General features: G+C 41.1%; 1 protein-coding gene across 1 annotated transcript in view; it reads left to right on the top strand.

The window, feature by feature from the left end:
- Window positions 1–13,331, top strand: part of AVL9 (AVL9 cell migration associated) — a 35,343-nt gene extending 22,012 nt beyond the window's left edge. The window contains exons 11-16 of the mRNA XM_081931108.1: window positions 2,817–2,951; window positions 4,252–4,471; window positions 5,784–5,901; window positions 6,830–6,883; window positions 8,139–8,227; window positions 9,467–13,331. Of these exons, the coding sequence (XP_081787234.1) occupies window positions 2,817–2,951; window positions 4,252–4,471; window positions 5,784–5,901; window positions 6,830–6,883; window positions 8,139–8,227; window positions 9,467–9,561 (711 nt within the window). The 3' untranslated portion in view covers window positions 9,562–13,331. The remainder of the gene's footprint in view (window positions 1–2,816; window positions 2,952–4,251; window positions 4,472–5,783; window positions 5,902–6,829; window positions 6,884–8,138; window positions 8,228–9,466) is intronic.
- The last annotated feature ends 1,636 nt before the right edge of the window (window positions 13,332–14,967 follow it).

Below are 14,967 nucleotides of genomic sequence, written 5' to 3'. Positions count from 1 at the left end.
TATGGCCCCTCTTTTGAAAAGGTGAGGACCTGTTTTCCACAAGGTCTCCTTTTTTGGATGGTGAATGCCATGGGGTCATAACAAACCTTGCACAGTTTAAATTTGCCACAGTTGTAGAGAGATGAATGAGGTATCTGATCAAAGCTCCACAATTAGAGGAGGGGGGAAATACAATAATGTGACAGGGGGGGAAAGCACAGCACAAGTCTTCCAGCTCTCTCTGTCCTGGTAATACAAGCCGGGCAGCTGTGCTGACAGAATCAGTGGTGTTAACTTTTTGGGAAACTGCAAGGATATCTTAATACCCAAAGGGAGTGGGACAAAAAAAACAAAACAGACAGAACACCCCAGAGTCTTTGTGCCATCACCAGGAACTGGGGTGTACTCACTCATGGCAGGGCCCTGCTAGGATGGAAGTAGCAAACACTTTCTCTGATCTGGCCAGGGTCATAGGTCATTGGTGGAGAACTACTTTGCATGCAGAAGGTCCCAGGTTCAGTCCCCAACATCTCCAGGAAAGACTAGGAATTTCCCCTGTCTGAAACCCAGAAGAGCCATTGCTGGTCAGTGTAGGGACCATAATGAGCTAGATGGGCTGTTGGTCAGACCTGGTATAAGGCAGCTTCCTATTCAGCTCAGAATAGGCCCACCCAAGTTAATGCACATGGCTTAGTTTCAGTAATGTTAATGTGTGTGCTCTGAGCAAGACTTGGTTGAATATTGCCCTGTTCCATACAAAGAGTCTCAAAAGAGCAGCACTGACTTTGTGAGTCTGGGACCTAGCCTAGCTCTGCGTTTCCAGCACGTTTCCAGCACTTGCCATGTATGAATCACTCATTAAATTCTCACTACTAAGGGATTCTCTATCCAGTAGTGTAAAACAGTGGTTTTATTGTCACATGAATTGTGGTCCTCAGGTCTTCAGCAGTCATTAGCTTCATGCATTTTAACTGCATGTTTGCCGATTTTATATCTGTAACTTGAGACATCCAAGCAAGAATCCTAAAGCCCATGACCCACTTGCAGGTCACAACCCACAGATTGGGAAATGCTGGTCTAAAAGAGACCTCCAGAATATCTGGGTCCCGTTGACTACTATGGTTGACAGATACAGTGGTATCTCGGGTTACATAGGCTTCAGGTTACAGACGCTGCTAACCCAGAAATATTACCTCAGGTTAAGAACTTTGCTTCAGGATGAGAACAGAAATTGCGCAGCGGCAGCAAGAGGCCCCATTAGCTAAAGTGGTATCACAGGTTAAGAACAGTTTCAGGTTAAGAACGGACCTCCGGAACGAATTAAGTACGTAACCAGAGGTACCACTGTACTGTATAAATAAATCTATCACGAACAACTTGAGTGCTGGTGGCTCCTGTAAGTAAGATAATGTCAGGAGCATGTTGATACCTTAGGCCAGAGGTAGCCAAGGTGGAGGTCTTCAGATGAACTCCTACTCTCCTAAGCCCCTGCCAGCAAGGCCAATGGTCGAGGGTGACACGGGAGCTTTGGACCGAAACATTGGAAGGGCACCATGCGAAGCGGTCTGAAGGGCTAAACAACATTACAGATGTTATAGTATGGGAATTCTTGTCTCTCATGCCCAGATTGTATGAGGCAGTGCCCTAGTTCATGTTTCCTTTCCCCCCTATGTGTCTTTAGTCTTTCAAGTCAACAGCACAATTTTTATAACAGCTGGAAGTGGGCTAGAGTTACTGATTCTATTTATAAGTTAAAATCATGCTTTCAATAGCATCAGTTAAAATTGGGGTATAATCTACATAAAAGTGTTTTGTTCAAAGACTTCTTAAAAATAGTAAACTTTCCTGGAGAATACTGGCGTAATTGATGGCAGACACACTCAAACTATAGCCATGTGCTCTGTAATCTTAAATATTGTGAAACTCTAGCTGGAAAACCTGATATCAACTTCTTTTAGAATGAGTTTACTTACTCAGTTTTTATAGGATACTGTTGTATCATAAGCTTGACTTCCTGTAATTCTTCCATGGTTACTCATTTAAAAACAGTTCTCCTTCCTCCACCATAAATTTTCCATGTTAAACACACAGTGTTACTGCAATATTACTTGGGGGGGTGTATTTCTAAAAGTGAGTAGTCACAAAGCAAGAGTGTTCTAGTGGTGACAGTTTCCTATAAAATTTAATAATGAAACAATCAACTTTTTGCCTTACTCAGATACAACTTCCCAGCATAGTACATTTTGTCCTTATGTTCTTTGCTGAGACTCCGAAGGTCACAGTAATTGGGCTTGCAGTCAGATCAATCCGTTCTCATTGCCCTTTATCTGACAGCTATAAAATGCAGGCACCATCAACTGGACGCATTTAAAGCAAGGAACCACAAGACACTGGTTTGGCGTTACTACAAAAAAGCCTTGCAGTTCTATGTTCCCTCCCTCCCACACTTCTCCTTTCATATTCACTTCCAATTTAACCCACAGCAAAGGCTTCAAGCCACAGTTTGTCTGCTTTAGATTTAATTCATATTTGCTCCCATGTATGTCTGGGAGGAGGCAGTGTCTGGGCACAGGGTGTGTTCATACAATTTGCTGAATCTGTATCCTGCCTAGATTTCCTGCTAATTTATTGACAGTAATAGTTTAACTCAACAGAGCAATATTCCACCGAGGTGTAATTGTTAACTGACGAGGAAGTAACAGTTCAAGTTGCAATTACAACCTTCATTATTTTTTCCTTGTTCATTAGAACATCACAGCATTTTAAAGTATCAGCTCCTGCTCTTCAACCTTTTTCTTTCTCACATTAATCTCCTTCCTCCCTTTTCTCTGTTTCAGGGATACCTTTGCTTGCCGTACATGGCGCTGCAACAACACCATCTCCTGTCTGATATAACCATTCGTGGGTTTGTTGCAGGAGCCACCAACATCCTTTTCCGTCAGCAAAAGCATCTAAGTGATGCTATTGTAGAGGTATGAATCATTTTCTTTTATATCATAGGCTGGTAACTGAATGGCAGCTTTTTTTTTAAAAAAAAAGAGGGTTTTTTTTGGTAAAATGTGCCATAAAAATAAGGATACAACCAGCAAAGGATCATACTTCCTAGCAAATACAATTGCTTAACTACTGAGTATATTCTACCCAACAGGAAGATTCTTCCTATCCCAAGTCCTATTTCGTCTCTTTATGGTAGGAGGGAAGCAGATCTTAAACATAATTTCCAGGACCGCATTTGGGCAGAGAAGAAGAAGAAGAGTTTGGATTTGATATCCCGCCTTTCACTCCCTTTAAGGAGTCTCAAAGCGGCTAACATTCTCCTTTCTCTTCCTCCCCCACAACAAGCACTCTATGAGGTGAGTGGGGCCGAGAGACTTCAGAGAAGTGTGACTGGCCCAAGGTCACCCAGCAGCTGCATGTGGAGGAGCAGGGAATCAAACCCGGTTCCCCAGATTACGAGACTACCGCTCTTAACCACTACACCACACTGGCTCTCTTCAAATACTCAGAGTAAAACTAATGGCTCTTTCCACTCATACAGAACTGTTCCAGAAATGACTGCCTTGATGTCCAGTCTACAGACTGCAGCTCCCACATGGTAGTTGCTTGAAACAACCTTCCTCAGATTTTCCTTGTAAACACATAGTGACCTGCCCCATGGAGTGGCAACATTGCTTGGAGAACTTCCCTTCTATCTCCAGCAATCCAGTTGTAGAGTTGAAATAGACCCAGAGAGAGACTGTTCATCCCTGCCTCCCCAGAACAGGACCCGTACCCCGAATTCACTCTGTGGTCTGTTCTATATCTCAGTTTATCACAAGGAAAAAGCTGATTGCTTGTTGTAGGGACTAAAGATGGTTGACCGGTGACTGAGTTAGTTATAAGAGTAGTGGACTCGTAATCTGGTGAACCGGGTTCGATTCCCCGCTCCTCCACATGCAGCTGCTGGGTGACCCTGGGCTAGTCACACTTCTCTGAAGTCTCTCAGCCCCACTCACCTCACAGAGTGTTTGTTGTGGGGGAGGAAGGGAAAGGAGAATGTTAGCCGCTTTGAGACTCCTTAGGGTAGTGATAAAGTGGGATATCGAATCCAAACTCCTCTGTTGCCACCTGCCACTCTGCAGTCAGACTGAGTTCCATCTCCAAACGCTGCAGCACTGCACATCACTTGTGGCTTGTGGTTCAACAGAAGTGAGTAGCTTCTCTTAAGAGTTCAGCTCAGGTTGTTTAGTTTGTCCTCTGCACTGCTTTATCATGTTGGGTTTTTCTCAACAGATTGAGGAAGCTCTGGTTCAAGTCCATGATCCAGAGCTCAGGAAGGTTCTGAATCCCACAACAGCTGACTTGAGGTTTGCAGACTTTTTGGTAAAGCACGTAACTGAGAACCGGGACGACGTCTTCCTAGACGGCACTGGCTGGGAAGGAGGAGATGAGTGGATCCGAGCCCAGTTTGGCTCATATCTCCATGCGCTGCTCGCTGCTACTCTGCAGCCAGGTAAACCCTGGTGTCATTGCTTCCATTTTTTATTTTTTAAAAAATCCTCTAAGATTATACTTAGCAGCTGTAACTAGGACGAGTAAAAGGAAAGGACAAAGAAATATAGGGACCTGGGTCTGACCTAGCTAGTAACCGTATGGAAGTTCTGATGCTGTATTAAAAAGAGGGACTGCTTTTCACAGGCCCATGCAGAGGTTGTCTGAGGCCCGAGAGTCTTGTCCATGAGACTTGCTGCCGCCTAATCTCAGTGGCGGGTCTTGGGGTCTCAAATATTAGCAGCACCCTTTGCGATGCCAAAATTTGCTGCCCCCTCGCCTCTCTCCTTCCATTCTACATCATAGTTGCAGCACCCCCGGGGCTCTGCACTTAGCACAGCCCTATATCTGCCTCTTAATCTGATCTGATGCTACATGCTAGCACACAATAATGCAGATCCAGGTTTTACTATCAAAGCACTTGGCTCTGTCTAAAGGACTTTGTGGTGATTTGGAGTGTTTTATATCAGATGCAAGGGAAGAGATGGTCCTACCTCTCCAAATCCAGTTATAATCCAGATTAGTTCCTTCTTAAAATTCTGTCTCTTTTCAAGCTGTTTTTTATTTCTTAATTGCATAATCTGCTTAGTTTTAACTTCCCATCAATTTCACTAATTAAACCTTTTATTCCCAGTTGTTTATTTTCTTCCTGGCAGTTGCAGCTGCCACTGCGCACTGAGTGGGGAAGGATAGATTTGCCTGTTTGCCAATTGGTCCCAAGTCCACACTCCTATTCTTGAATGCTAGCCCAGGTGCATGTTTATATATGAGGGTGGTGTCTTTCTTCTGTCTGCTGACACCATGCCATTGAAAAACAGCTGTGGAGGAGCTGTCTTTCAGTGACTTGGTATGTCATAGACCAGGCCCTCCTGCTGTTTTGGGACTACAACTCCCATCATCCCTAGCCAACAGGACCAGTGGTCAGGGATGATGGGAACTGTAGTCCTAAAACAGCTGGAGGGCCAAGTTTGGCCATCACTGTCATAGACGTAATCAGGGATGACACCAGCCATTGCACACCTGTATTTACAGTGATGCACAACACATCAAGGAGGGAAATTAGATTTTTGGGCTTTCAAAGATGTGGAAATCCAGTCTGTTAGCCAGCACCATCCACTTTCTATTTGTTGCTGTATTGCATTGACAGTATTACTGTGCAGAAGGTGCACACTGCCTTTAAAAAAATTTAAATGTGCTCGCTTCTTTGCATGCACACACATAGCATGCAAAGTACTGAAACTGCTTAGGTTTCTCTTATCTATTTTATCCATCAGACAGTGAAAAAATATTATCAGACTTTGGAACAACCTTTGTAGCAGCTTGGAAAAATACACACAATTACAGAGTGTGGAACAGCAATAAACACCCAGCTCTCGCAGAGGTAAATCCCAGGTAAGAAATTTTAGCTTTAATGTTTGCATGGAAGAAGTAGAGAGAGGAGTGCTGTCGTCTTGAGCACCTGTGACTTCCTAGGTCTGCCATTTAATTTCCAGGAAGCACAGGCAAGAATTCTCCGTTTGCTAGTAGTACCAGGCTTCGAAAATTACAAACTTCTAGTTCTGGAACTCACTTTCCCCCCATTTCTTTCTCCTTGCTTGTGCTTCAGATGTTGCATGTTCTGCATTTAGCTTGCCTTGAACGCTGTTCTTTAGGTAAACAAAAATATGGTACTCTCTGCCTGCTTGCCTGGTGTAAGGTGGCCAAAATTCGTCCTGTTTCTGAAGATCAGAACACAACACCGTTCAAACAATTAGTGCTTCCAAGCCCCTAACAGCAGGATGTATCTGTGCTCTTGATGTTGCTTTGACCATTTTATCTGAATGTAATTCTAACTGAACTTCAGAGGCTTTTAGCCAAGAATTTAATTTCTTCCATATCGCTGCACTGTCACACCAACAAGTACTTACTTAAACAGTTGTTTGGAGGTACAGAGGCCCTTGGCTCCTGATTGTGGTCACTGTCCCAAAGAGTCAGAAGTAGGAGAGAAGACTGGAAGACATTGGAAATGACTGTGGGTGTAACCGAACAGCCACTTTAATATGGAAGGCATTTCAGAGGAGCAGCAGGGAAGAAACCCAGGGAAGAAATTCAGAGATGGATCAGTGCCAAATGTTTTGTCCACTGGGGCCTCTGAGATCTCCCCCTCCCCCCAATGCAAACTGATCAGACCAGGAGTCAAGAAATGTTAATGTTTTCAGTCTAGTTAGAGAGGAATGGCTTATGGTTTCTGTTTTTATTGTTACAACCCACACAACATTTTAAATTTGTCTTCTGTTTTTCTCTTCTCTTTTCTTCCACCTCCTTACAAAACACTTTCCAGTCACCCATTCCAAGGCCAATACTCGGTTTCAGATGTGAAATTAAGATTGTCACAGTAAGTAGTATACCTGAATATGCTTTTCAAGGCTGGGATTTTTATAAATTGGCGAGCATAGTTTCATGTTAAACTGGGGTTTGGTATTCTGGCAGGCGATGACTGTTGAAAGGTTCACAGTAATTGTCAGATTGACTCTGTGGCCGTTTACACATAACACTAAACCATGGTTTTCAAATAACGTGAACAAGGAACATGCTGCTGCACATTGCTCAAAAGTCCCCACTTCACTCATCCCTCATGCCTGCCTGTGCCACACTTACGCGAACACAGTACAGACTTTGTGTTCTGCACAAAGCAGCACTCGATGGAATAGTTTGTTGACCATAATAAATTACATTTATTTGAATTGGGTCTGTAATCTTATGGCCCAGGACAAACCAACTAGATCCAGATGAATGCATTTTCCAATAAAAAAAAAAATTACATTCTATTGACCATTCTGCTGTAGAAAGAATTCTATGTTTCCAGATTGGTGGTGATAGGTCTCAGTTAGAACGTCAATATATAGTTTGGTCATATGTGTAACCATCAGATTTAAATGCTTTATAAAATACTGTGGAGAACCTATCTGGGCCTGGGGTTTGCCTACCTTTTTTTTTTAAAAAAAATTGAATTTCTTCTTCTATAATCAGCTCTTCCATAAGTTTTGCCTCTGCATCCCCCAGAGTTGGTGTTGTTATTGTGTCCAGAAATTCTTGTATCTCTTCTGAGTGGAGGGGACTTGGAAGAGTACAGAGATGAGGAAAAACTCCTTAAATCTTCACAAAATTTTAGTAGAAAATAATTTCCCCCGTTTTGGTCTTTGTACCTGTTAAAGTTGTTTTATTCCCCCCACCCACCCCTGTTGGCTAGTTTAGGTCTCTTCCCTCCAAATTCATAAAACTTTTGCTTTAAATATAGTAGTTGTATCATTGCTTTCTATATTTCTATGGTTTCTAATTCTTTCCATTTTTTAAGTGCCCTTTTTTGGTAGCTGAGTTGAGTTTTACAACTATGGTTTAACAGTATGTGCAAACTAGATCTATATCTATGCTTACAATATTATAAAGAACCTTTATTATTGTTTGAGAGTTAGTGACCACGGGGCTTAATACCTGCCATTTAAATCTAGTACCTAATAAAAGTATCTGCCTACTAGGTGTGTTTTTCTTGCTTTATTGCCAACTCCTTTGTTTAGTTTCATGATCAGTTTACATAGTTGGAAACAGTGAAAGTCAGTTGTATGATGCTATGACATTTCCCTCTCGTTTAGTTCTGTACAGAATAGTGAACGGGGCAAGAAGATTGGAAATGCCATGGTTACAACGAGCCGGAACGTTGTACAGACAGGAAGAGCCGTAGGTAAGATGCTTCATAACTGGAAATCAGTTTGTGCTGTGACATTTGTATGCTACAAACATAAACCTTAACTTCCACAGCCTGTTTCAAGAATCTTGTTGGTGGTATATATCTCCACCAACAGCACGCAAATGTTGCTACCTTCTGTAAATGAAGGGATAGCTGGAAACTAGCTGAAGCTCTATGTATGGAGAAGTGAAACAGGAAACTTCATGCACAACACTCATAGGACGTGTCACTCGGGGAGGTGAAACCTTATCGCATATTTCTTCAGTAAGAGGTCTTAAAAATATGCTTTTGGGTGTGAGGAATTCAAATCTTACTATTTTTGTGATTGGACAACATCTAGCTTGGTAAAAACCACATAAACCAACGAATTTTAATTTCACCTTCTGAAAATGTCAGGTAATGCTAAATAATAAGAAGTAATATATAAATGCAAGTACTTGGCAATCATTTTCAATGATTTCTGTACAATTTTACACACACCTAACTTACCAAGCAGAAGGAAATTATATTAACTTAAACAAAATATATTTGGGATTCCCAAGTCATGTTACATCTTTTTAGCACCCCTCATTTTTGGAATTTGAAAGCTGTAAGATTCCACATGCCTATCATCTCGGCCATCAAGTTTACTACTGCAATGAGGAGAGCCCCTCAGCCTTGCATACTCCTCAGCCCACTTTCCCCAAACCACCAATTCCAGAGCTAGCTATGAGTGTTGCATACTTACACAGACCTATGGAGCGTTCATCCCAAGTTTCGCCAATCTGAACCAGCTTTAAAAATGTCGTAGAGAATGCCAAAATAAGAGGCTGTCTGTTCGAGAAATCTGCTTTTTACACATAGATGTACAGTGGTACCTCACAAGATGAATGCCTCGCTAGACGAAAAACGCGCAAGACGAAAGGGTTTTTCGTTTTTTGAGTTGCTTCGCAAGACGATTTTCCCTATGGGCTTGCTTCGCAAGACGAAAATGTCTTGCGAGTTTGCTTCCTTTTTCTTAAAGCCGTTAATACCCAGAGAATCCGCGCTCCGCAAGACGAAGCAACTCGAGGAATGAATTAATTTTGTCTTGCAAGGCACCACTGTAAGTGCCCTTGCACTACAATCCCATATATACTTTTCAAGTCCTATTAAACTTAATGGGAATTACTTCTAAGTAAGCATGGTGCTATTAATTGCTCTCATCTTAGCCTTACCTTTGCCTAACCTTCCCCTTTTTCCTACAAAATCCAGGTCAGTCAGTTGGAGGAGCTCTCACGAGTGCAAAATCAGCCATGTCCTCATGGCTTTCTACTTTCACCCAGTCAACACAAAGCCTTGGGGAATAACTGTTCTGCCGCGGACCAAGCCCTTACATTCATTTTGAGAGACCTGTGGTTTTGCTTTAAAAAACACACCCATGAATTCAAGCAGCATGAGGATGAAGGAATGGCCTTTAAAGCTGCATCGCAGGATGTCATTGCAGTTTGCATTAATGCCTCTTTTTAAAAATCTGAGCCTTTGTAACAACAGTAGCATACAAGCCTTGTTGTAAGACGGGCTTTATTTTTCAATGTGTGCTGTTCTTTGGTTGTTGATAATGATTTATGTAAATTTTGTTGTATTAACTCCAGCTGTCTAGACTTTTTCTTGGAAAAAAAGAGTGGGGCTGACTAGGTTTGGAACAGAAAACTGACCTCTCACTTCCACCCTCCCATACCAAATGCAGAACTAAGATCTTTTCATTTCAGTGGAACCAACTTGTGCAAATGATTGCAGCCTAACGTTGCAACCTTTTGCAACTGTGGGTGGAATGAAGTGAAACAAATCCAGATTAAATGAGACGTTCACACCCAGTTTAACACTTAAAGCACCTAAATGACAGCTGATCTGAACAGCTGTTGGCAGTTTTGCACCAGCTCATTTCAACTTTCTAGCTGCTAGCACTTAGGTTTTAAAAAGTTTGTTTTTAAAGGTCATGGATAAAATGGAAGTAAGATACTGACTAAAATACACAGGTTTACCATATTTTTGTTACCTCTTTGGAATTAACACCCAAGATACCTCTTAGCAGAAAAACAACTCTTGCAACTCTTGCTCAGTAACTGCAGTTTCCTTGTTTTCAAGTTGTGTGTGTGAATTTAGCTTTCATCTTTCACGTTCCCATTTGCTTGTGTTGCATCAAACAGTGGCTGTTCGAAAACTTTCACTAGTGAATACCTATAACCAAATACCTACCTCTCTGGCACAGTTAAGACTCCAAATGCAAGAGTCGGAAGTGCTTTTCCCCTTTCCTAGCTGCTTTTAGGGTTTTCTAATTTAATGTGTAGGTTAGCAGACATTTGAGAAATGACTGTAACGAGATATTACTTGGCTTTCTGCCAGCGATAGTTTTATGGATTGTAATATAGGCAGCCATGAGATTGCCTTGGACTTTAAGTAATTCATCTTAGTGTAGGACATTACAATATGAATGATTTACCAAAATAAAGAATTCCAGGACTTCCCTTAGATCATATTTTTGCTTACAACTGCCAGTTCAAGTCTCCTCCCCTTTCCTTCTTGGTTTTCTTCTCCAAACTGCAATGATTTAAATGGATGTGGCGTATAAAGTGTTAATTCAGGTGCACTATAGCTAGACTGCTTTACTTCATATCCAATATTTATTAATGATGTAACATTCTGCACCAAAGTAGTCGCATCATACCCCAACCAGAATTCCTGTATTCTGGCCACATCTCAAAAACCCAGTTTTCAGAGATGGCTATGGTTGCACTTCAAGAAAGATTTTCATATAAGCAGTTTCACCCAACTTTTCTGTAGATTAACTTCCCAAGAGAGAAGCATGTATACCACTGTGTGCAGCTGTTTTCACACCTGTTCCACATACGCATTATGAAAATTAATGACCAATTGTGGACTGCAACCAGTACACAGGTGCAATTTTCACACACCTGTGTATTTTTCATAGGTGCTGTACAAGGGAGGTTGTTATAAAGTGGCAGGTGCCCTGCTATAATCCATGTATATAGTACTGTTTGCAAGACACATCTTATGCTTTCAAGCTTACTCAGATATCTGAAATAATATAGCCAGCATAAAAAACCCTTGTATGTTTTCTTCTACACTACTTTGCTCAAATGAATGAGCCCATAAATTAGAGTTAGAGTTTTCTAACCACAGAAGTTGACTGTGCTCCTAAAGAAAACATTTTACAAGGATGCTGTGGCTTGGAGATGCTACCCTTTTATTGAAACTACAGAACTAGGCACGCCATGAGTGTCATTACACTGCAGGCAAGCTGATACAGCTTGTAAACAGACTTTTTTTCTTGGGAGTTCCTTGGTTGGAATTGTTACATCCAGTTGTTGGTTTCCATCCTTCCCTAAAGGGAGCACAAATTAGGAGGCATCTGACTAACACCTTTTGCCAATTAATCCACAGGCACCATAACGAGGGATGAGCAAAATCCTTAGGGACAAGATAGAATGAAAAGCTGGTGATTCTTTTAAAATGTCTTCTCTTCTTTGGCGATCGCTAGTAGTACATGACAATACGCTGTATAAGTGTTTATAGTAGCCATCATCTTGGAGTGACCAATTTATATTTATAATTTTGCTACAGGGAAAAATTTGGCAGTAGTTAATTGTACAAGTCAAATGCAGGAATAAACTGTAAAACCTATTGAAAATGATTACTGTGTGTACTGCAGTAGTTACAATCACATAATTTGGATTCAGCAGGTAGTCATAATATACACTGGAAAAAACCGGCATAAGCACATAGTGTGGTACAAATGTGTGGGGTCACATACATATCTTTGCAAAAGGGTATTGAAAGACTAGATTAGATGGAGGTCTGTAAGGGAAAATAATTCAAATTTAATATGACTAGCATTTGTTTCCTAGCCACTGATTTCAGTTTGGAGGTTTGAGTTTAATTTATTCTGGAAAACGTAAAAAGCAGTGCTGCTTGTATTATTGAAACATCACATGTAGCGCATTGAAGCACTCTTGCTTGAAGTTCTTCACATCAAGAAAGCACCAGCTAAAATGCAAGCACTGTCATTTACTCTAGTATTGTAGTGACAATTCTAGTGACTTAAGCCTTGCTGTTCCTGTAATGCAGAGGTAGTCAATGTTGTACCCTCCAGATGATGTTGGATTCACACCAGCATCAGCCAGCATGGCTAGTAGGAATGGTTATGAGCTCAGTATCATCCAGGGCACACTCACTGGCTACCCCTATTTTCAAGTTACATTCTTTAAGGGCTGGTTAGTACCGCATGCAAATTCTACCCGTAATAGGGCACACAATGTTGATGTGATCTAAAGCCAAATTAAGATCACGAAGTGCTTCAAATTCAAATAATACATGTGCTGTTCTATAGAAAATGGCAAGAGCATGTTAAAGTAAAATATATTTTAAAAAATTCCCTTCCAAATGTAAAAGCATTGCCCAGCCCAAAGGAACACCTCCACCCCGAGTTATATCTAACAGTATGAGCTTAATACTTGCTCCACAAGCAAGTAAATGTTCAGGATGCAACACCTTGACTGGTGCCAACATACTGCATAGTACAGTGCTTTATGGCTACTGAAAGAGTATTATGCTGGTGTTTGAACATTTTGTCCCACACAAGTATTTAGAATCAGGCCGCTAACTTGGTATTTTGTAAGGCTGTTTTATGTGCTGGTGCTCCCTATTACAAACGTATATATTTGCATCATGCACAGTAGAGAAACTGATTTTTATATTTTTTTAAATGTTACAAGTATTTGGAAATGTGTATCATATTACAGTATGAAATAGACTAGAAATACCTCTATTCCAGTTTCTATACCACTTAACAAATTAATATCAATCATTCAAGGCTGGTTTTGAGACATAAACCTGAAATCAGTTATCTAATCATGGCTTAAGTGAAATGAAACCTAAGTTTATTTCCATATGGTTTTTACTGCTACCAGCCTGTTGGAAGAGGAGGGTTGGTAAATATTAGGTATTTCATCTATCATCAATGTGTAAAAAAATAGGTTGCTATGTTCAAAAGACTATTAATGCTTCTGCTGTATATTTTGTTCTAAAGAAAATAAAGATTGTTCTTGTTTTGCTTGAATGTAACTTGTTTGGCACAAGGGTTTACTTGCAGTTTGAATTGCAAAAGCTTGAGACCTACTCTCTCTCACAACCTAGACAGGGGAAGAGAAACAGGCAAGAAACACTAACAAGTGTGAACAGGCTGTCCCCATTGCCAGCTATATCAGACTAATTTTGGTGGTTTAAAAATGGGTATTCATGTTTTAACTCTTTTCACTCATGACTTTCTCATACCGGTTTGTTTTCAAGAGTATGCTAAAATTATCTGCCTCATGCAAATCAGCAGCAGCTTTTAATTATATAGCCCTGATTTTCACCTGCTGCAGTCAAAATTACAGCTGACATTCTGAATACCAAATATGAATCCGTGTCTTCTCCTTGTTAAAGTTGCCCAAGACATTCAGTTGACACTGAGCAAAATCTCAAAGAAACTGATCCATTCTAGACCACAGGTTAGGTGCACTGATATTACAGGAACAAAATCATCTTCATAAAAAATACAAACCAGTTACTTGTTTATCTTCATGAACTTGCAATCAATCTGATAATAATTTCCTCCAGTATTTCTTTCCTATACTGTTTTCTTCCAAGAAATCTATTGGCTAGTTAGTATTAGTTATAAATTTCTGAATAATATTTCCTCCTGTTCTGTTAGAAGGGCAGATTTACAGTGGTACCTCGGAAGTAAAGCGGAATCCATTTCGGAAGTCCGTTCAACTTCCAAAACGTTTGGAAACGAAGGCGCGGCCCCCGATTGGCTGCAGGAAGTTCCTGCAGCCAGTGGGACGCTTAGGTTCCAAAAAAGTTTGCAAACCAGAACACTCACTTCCGGGTTTGCGGCATTAGGAAGCCACAATGTTCCGACTCGCAAGGCGTTCGGGATCCAAGGTATGACTGTATTCAACTTAAGTTTAGAAGCAAAGCCAGCCTTATTTTAACAAGTTGGAAGTGGGATTTTTTTTTTAATAGGTTCAATTTTTTTACCAAAAACAATTGGCAGAAAAGTGCTGGACAAGAATCTTTCAGCTACTGAAAAGAACTATGCAAGTTTTAACAGTGGCCTGGTTCACACGTCGTGCCAAGCCAAACCACAGCTTAGGGAGATGATTGTGGCCACCTCACTCCTCACCAGCTGTTTTGTGCCATGTTCAGCCAAGCTATGGTTTGTCTTAGCATGCTATCCAAACCTGGGCTTGTGGTTGGTTTGCTGTGGACAAAAGGTAATCAAGAACAAACCTTGGTTAGTTCATGGTTCCTTCTGGAGTTAAACCAAGGTTTGTTCTTGGTCTCAGAATGACACAGCAGCAATGCAATGAGTAAGGCAGGCACCATCTCCCTGGAAGACCGCACACTCACATGTAGCCACTGTTTGGCTTAGCATGACATGTGAACCAGCTATCAGAAAGCATGCATTTTAAATACGATTTTCAGCACCTTGCCTATGATTCCAAAGTGTAGTGAGTGCACTGTACAGCATCATCTGTCCCCTCTACACCTTGTGGCCCTCAGAGGAAAACAAACTTGTATACTGTAACTTACCTCTCTGGAATATTTCAGAACACAAGGCACTTGCACTTCCTGTTGCGCCTAATTTTCTGAGCCACCCAGTACCAGAATATTTTTTGACATTAAGAGTTTGAGGGAACATACTGTGC

This window comes from Podarcis melisellensis, assembly GCF_964234715.1.
Source record: "Podarcis melisellensis genome assembly, chromosome: 12".
NCBI classification, from domain to species: Eukaryota; Metazoa; Chordata; class Lepidosauria; order Squamata; family Lacertidae; genus Podarcis; species Podarcis melisellensis.
Note: the sequence above shows the minus strand (reverse complement) of the source record. Positions and strands in the feature narration are given on the sequence as shown.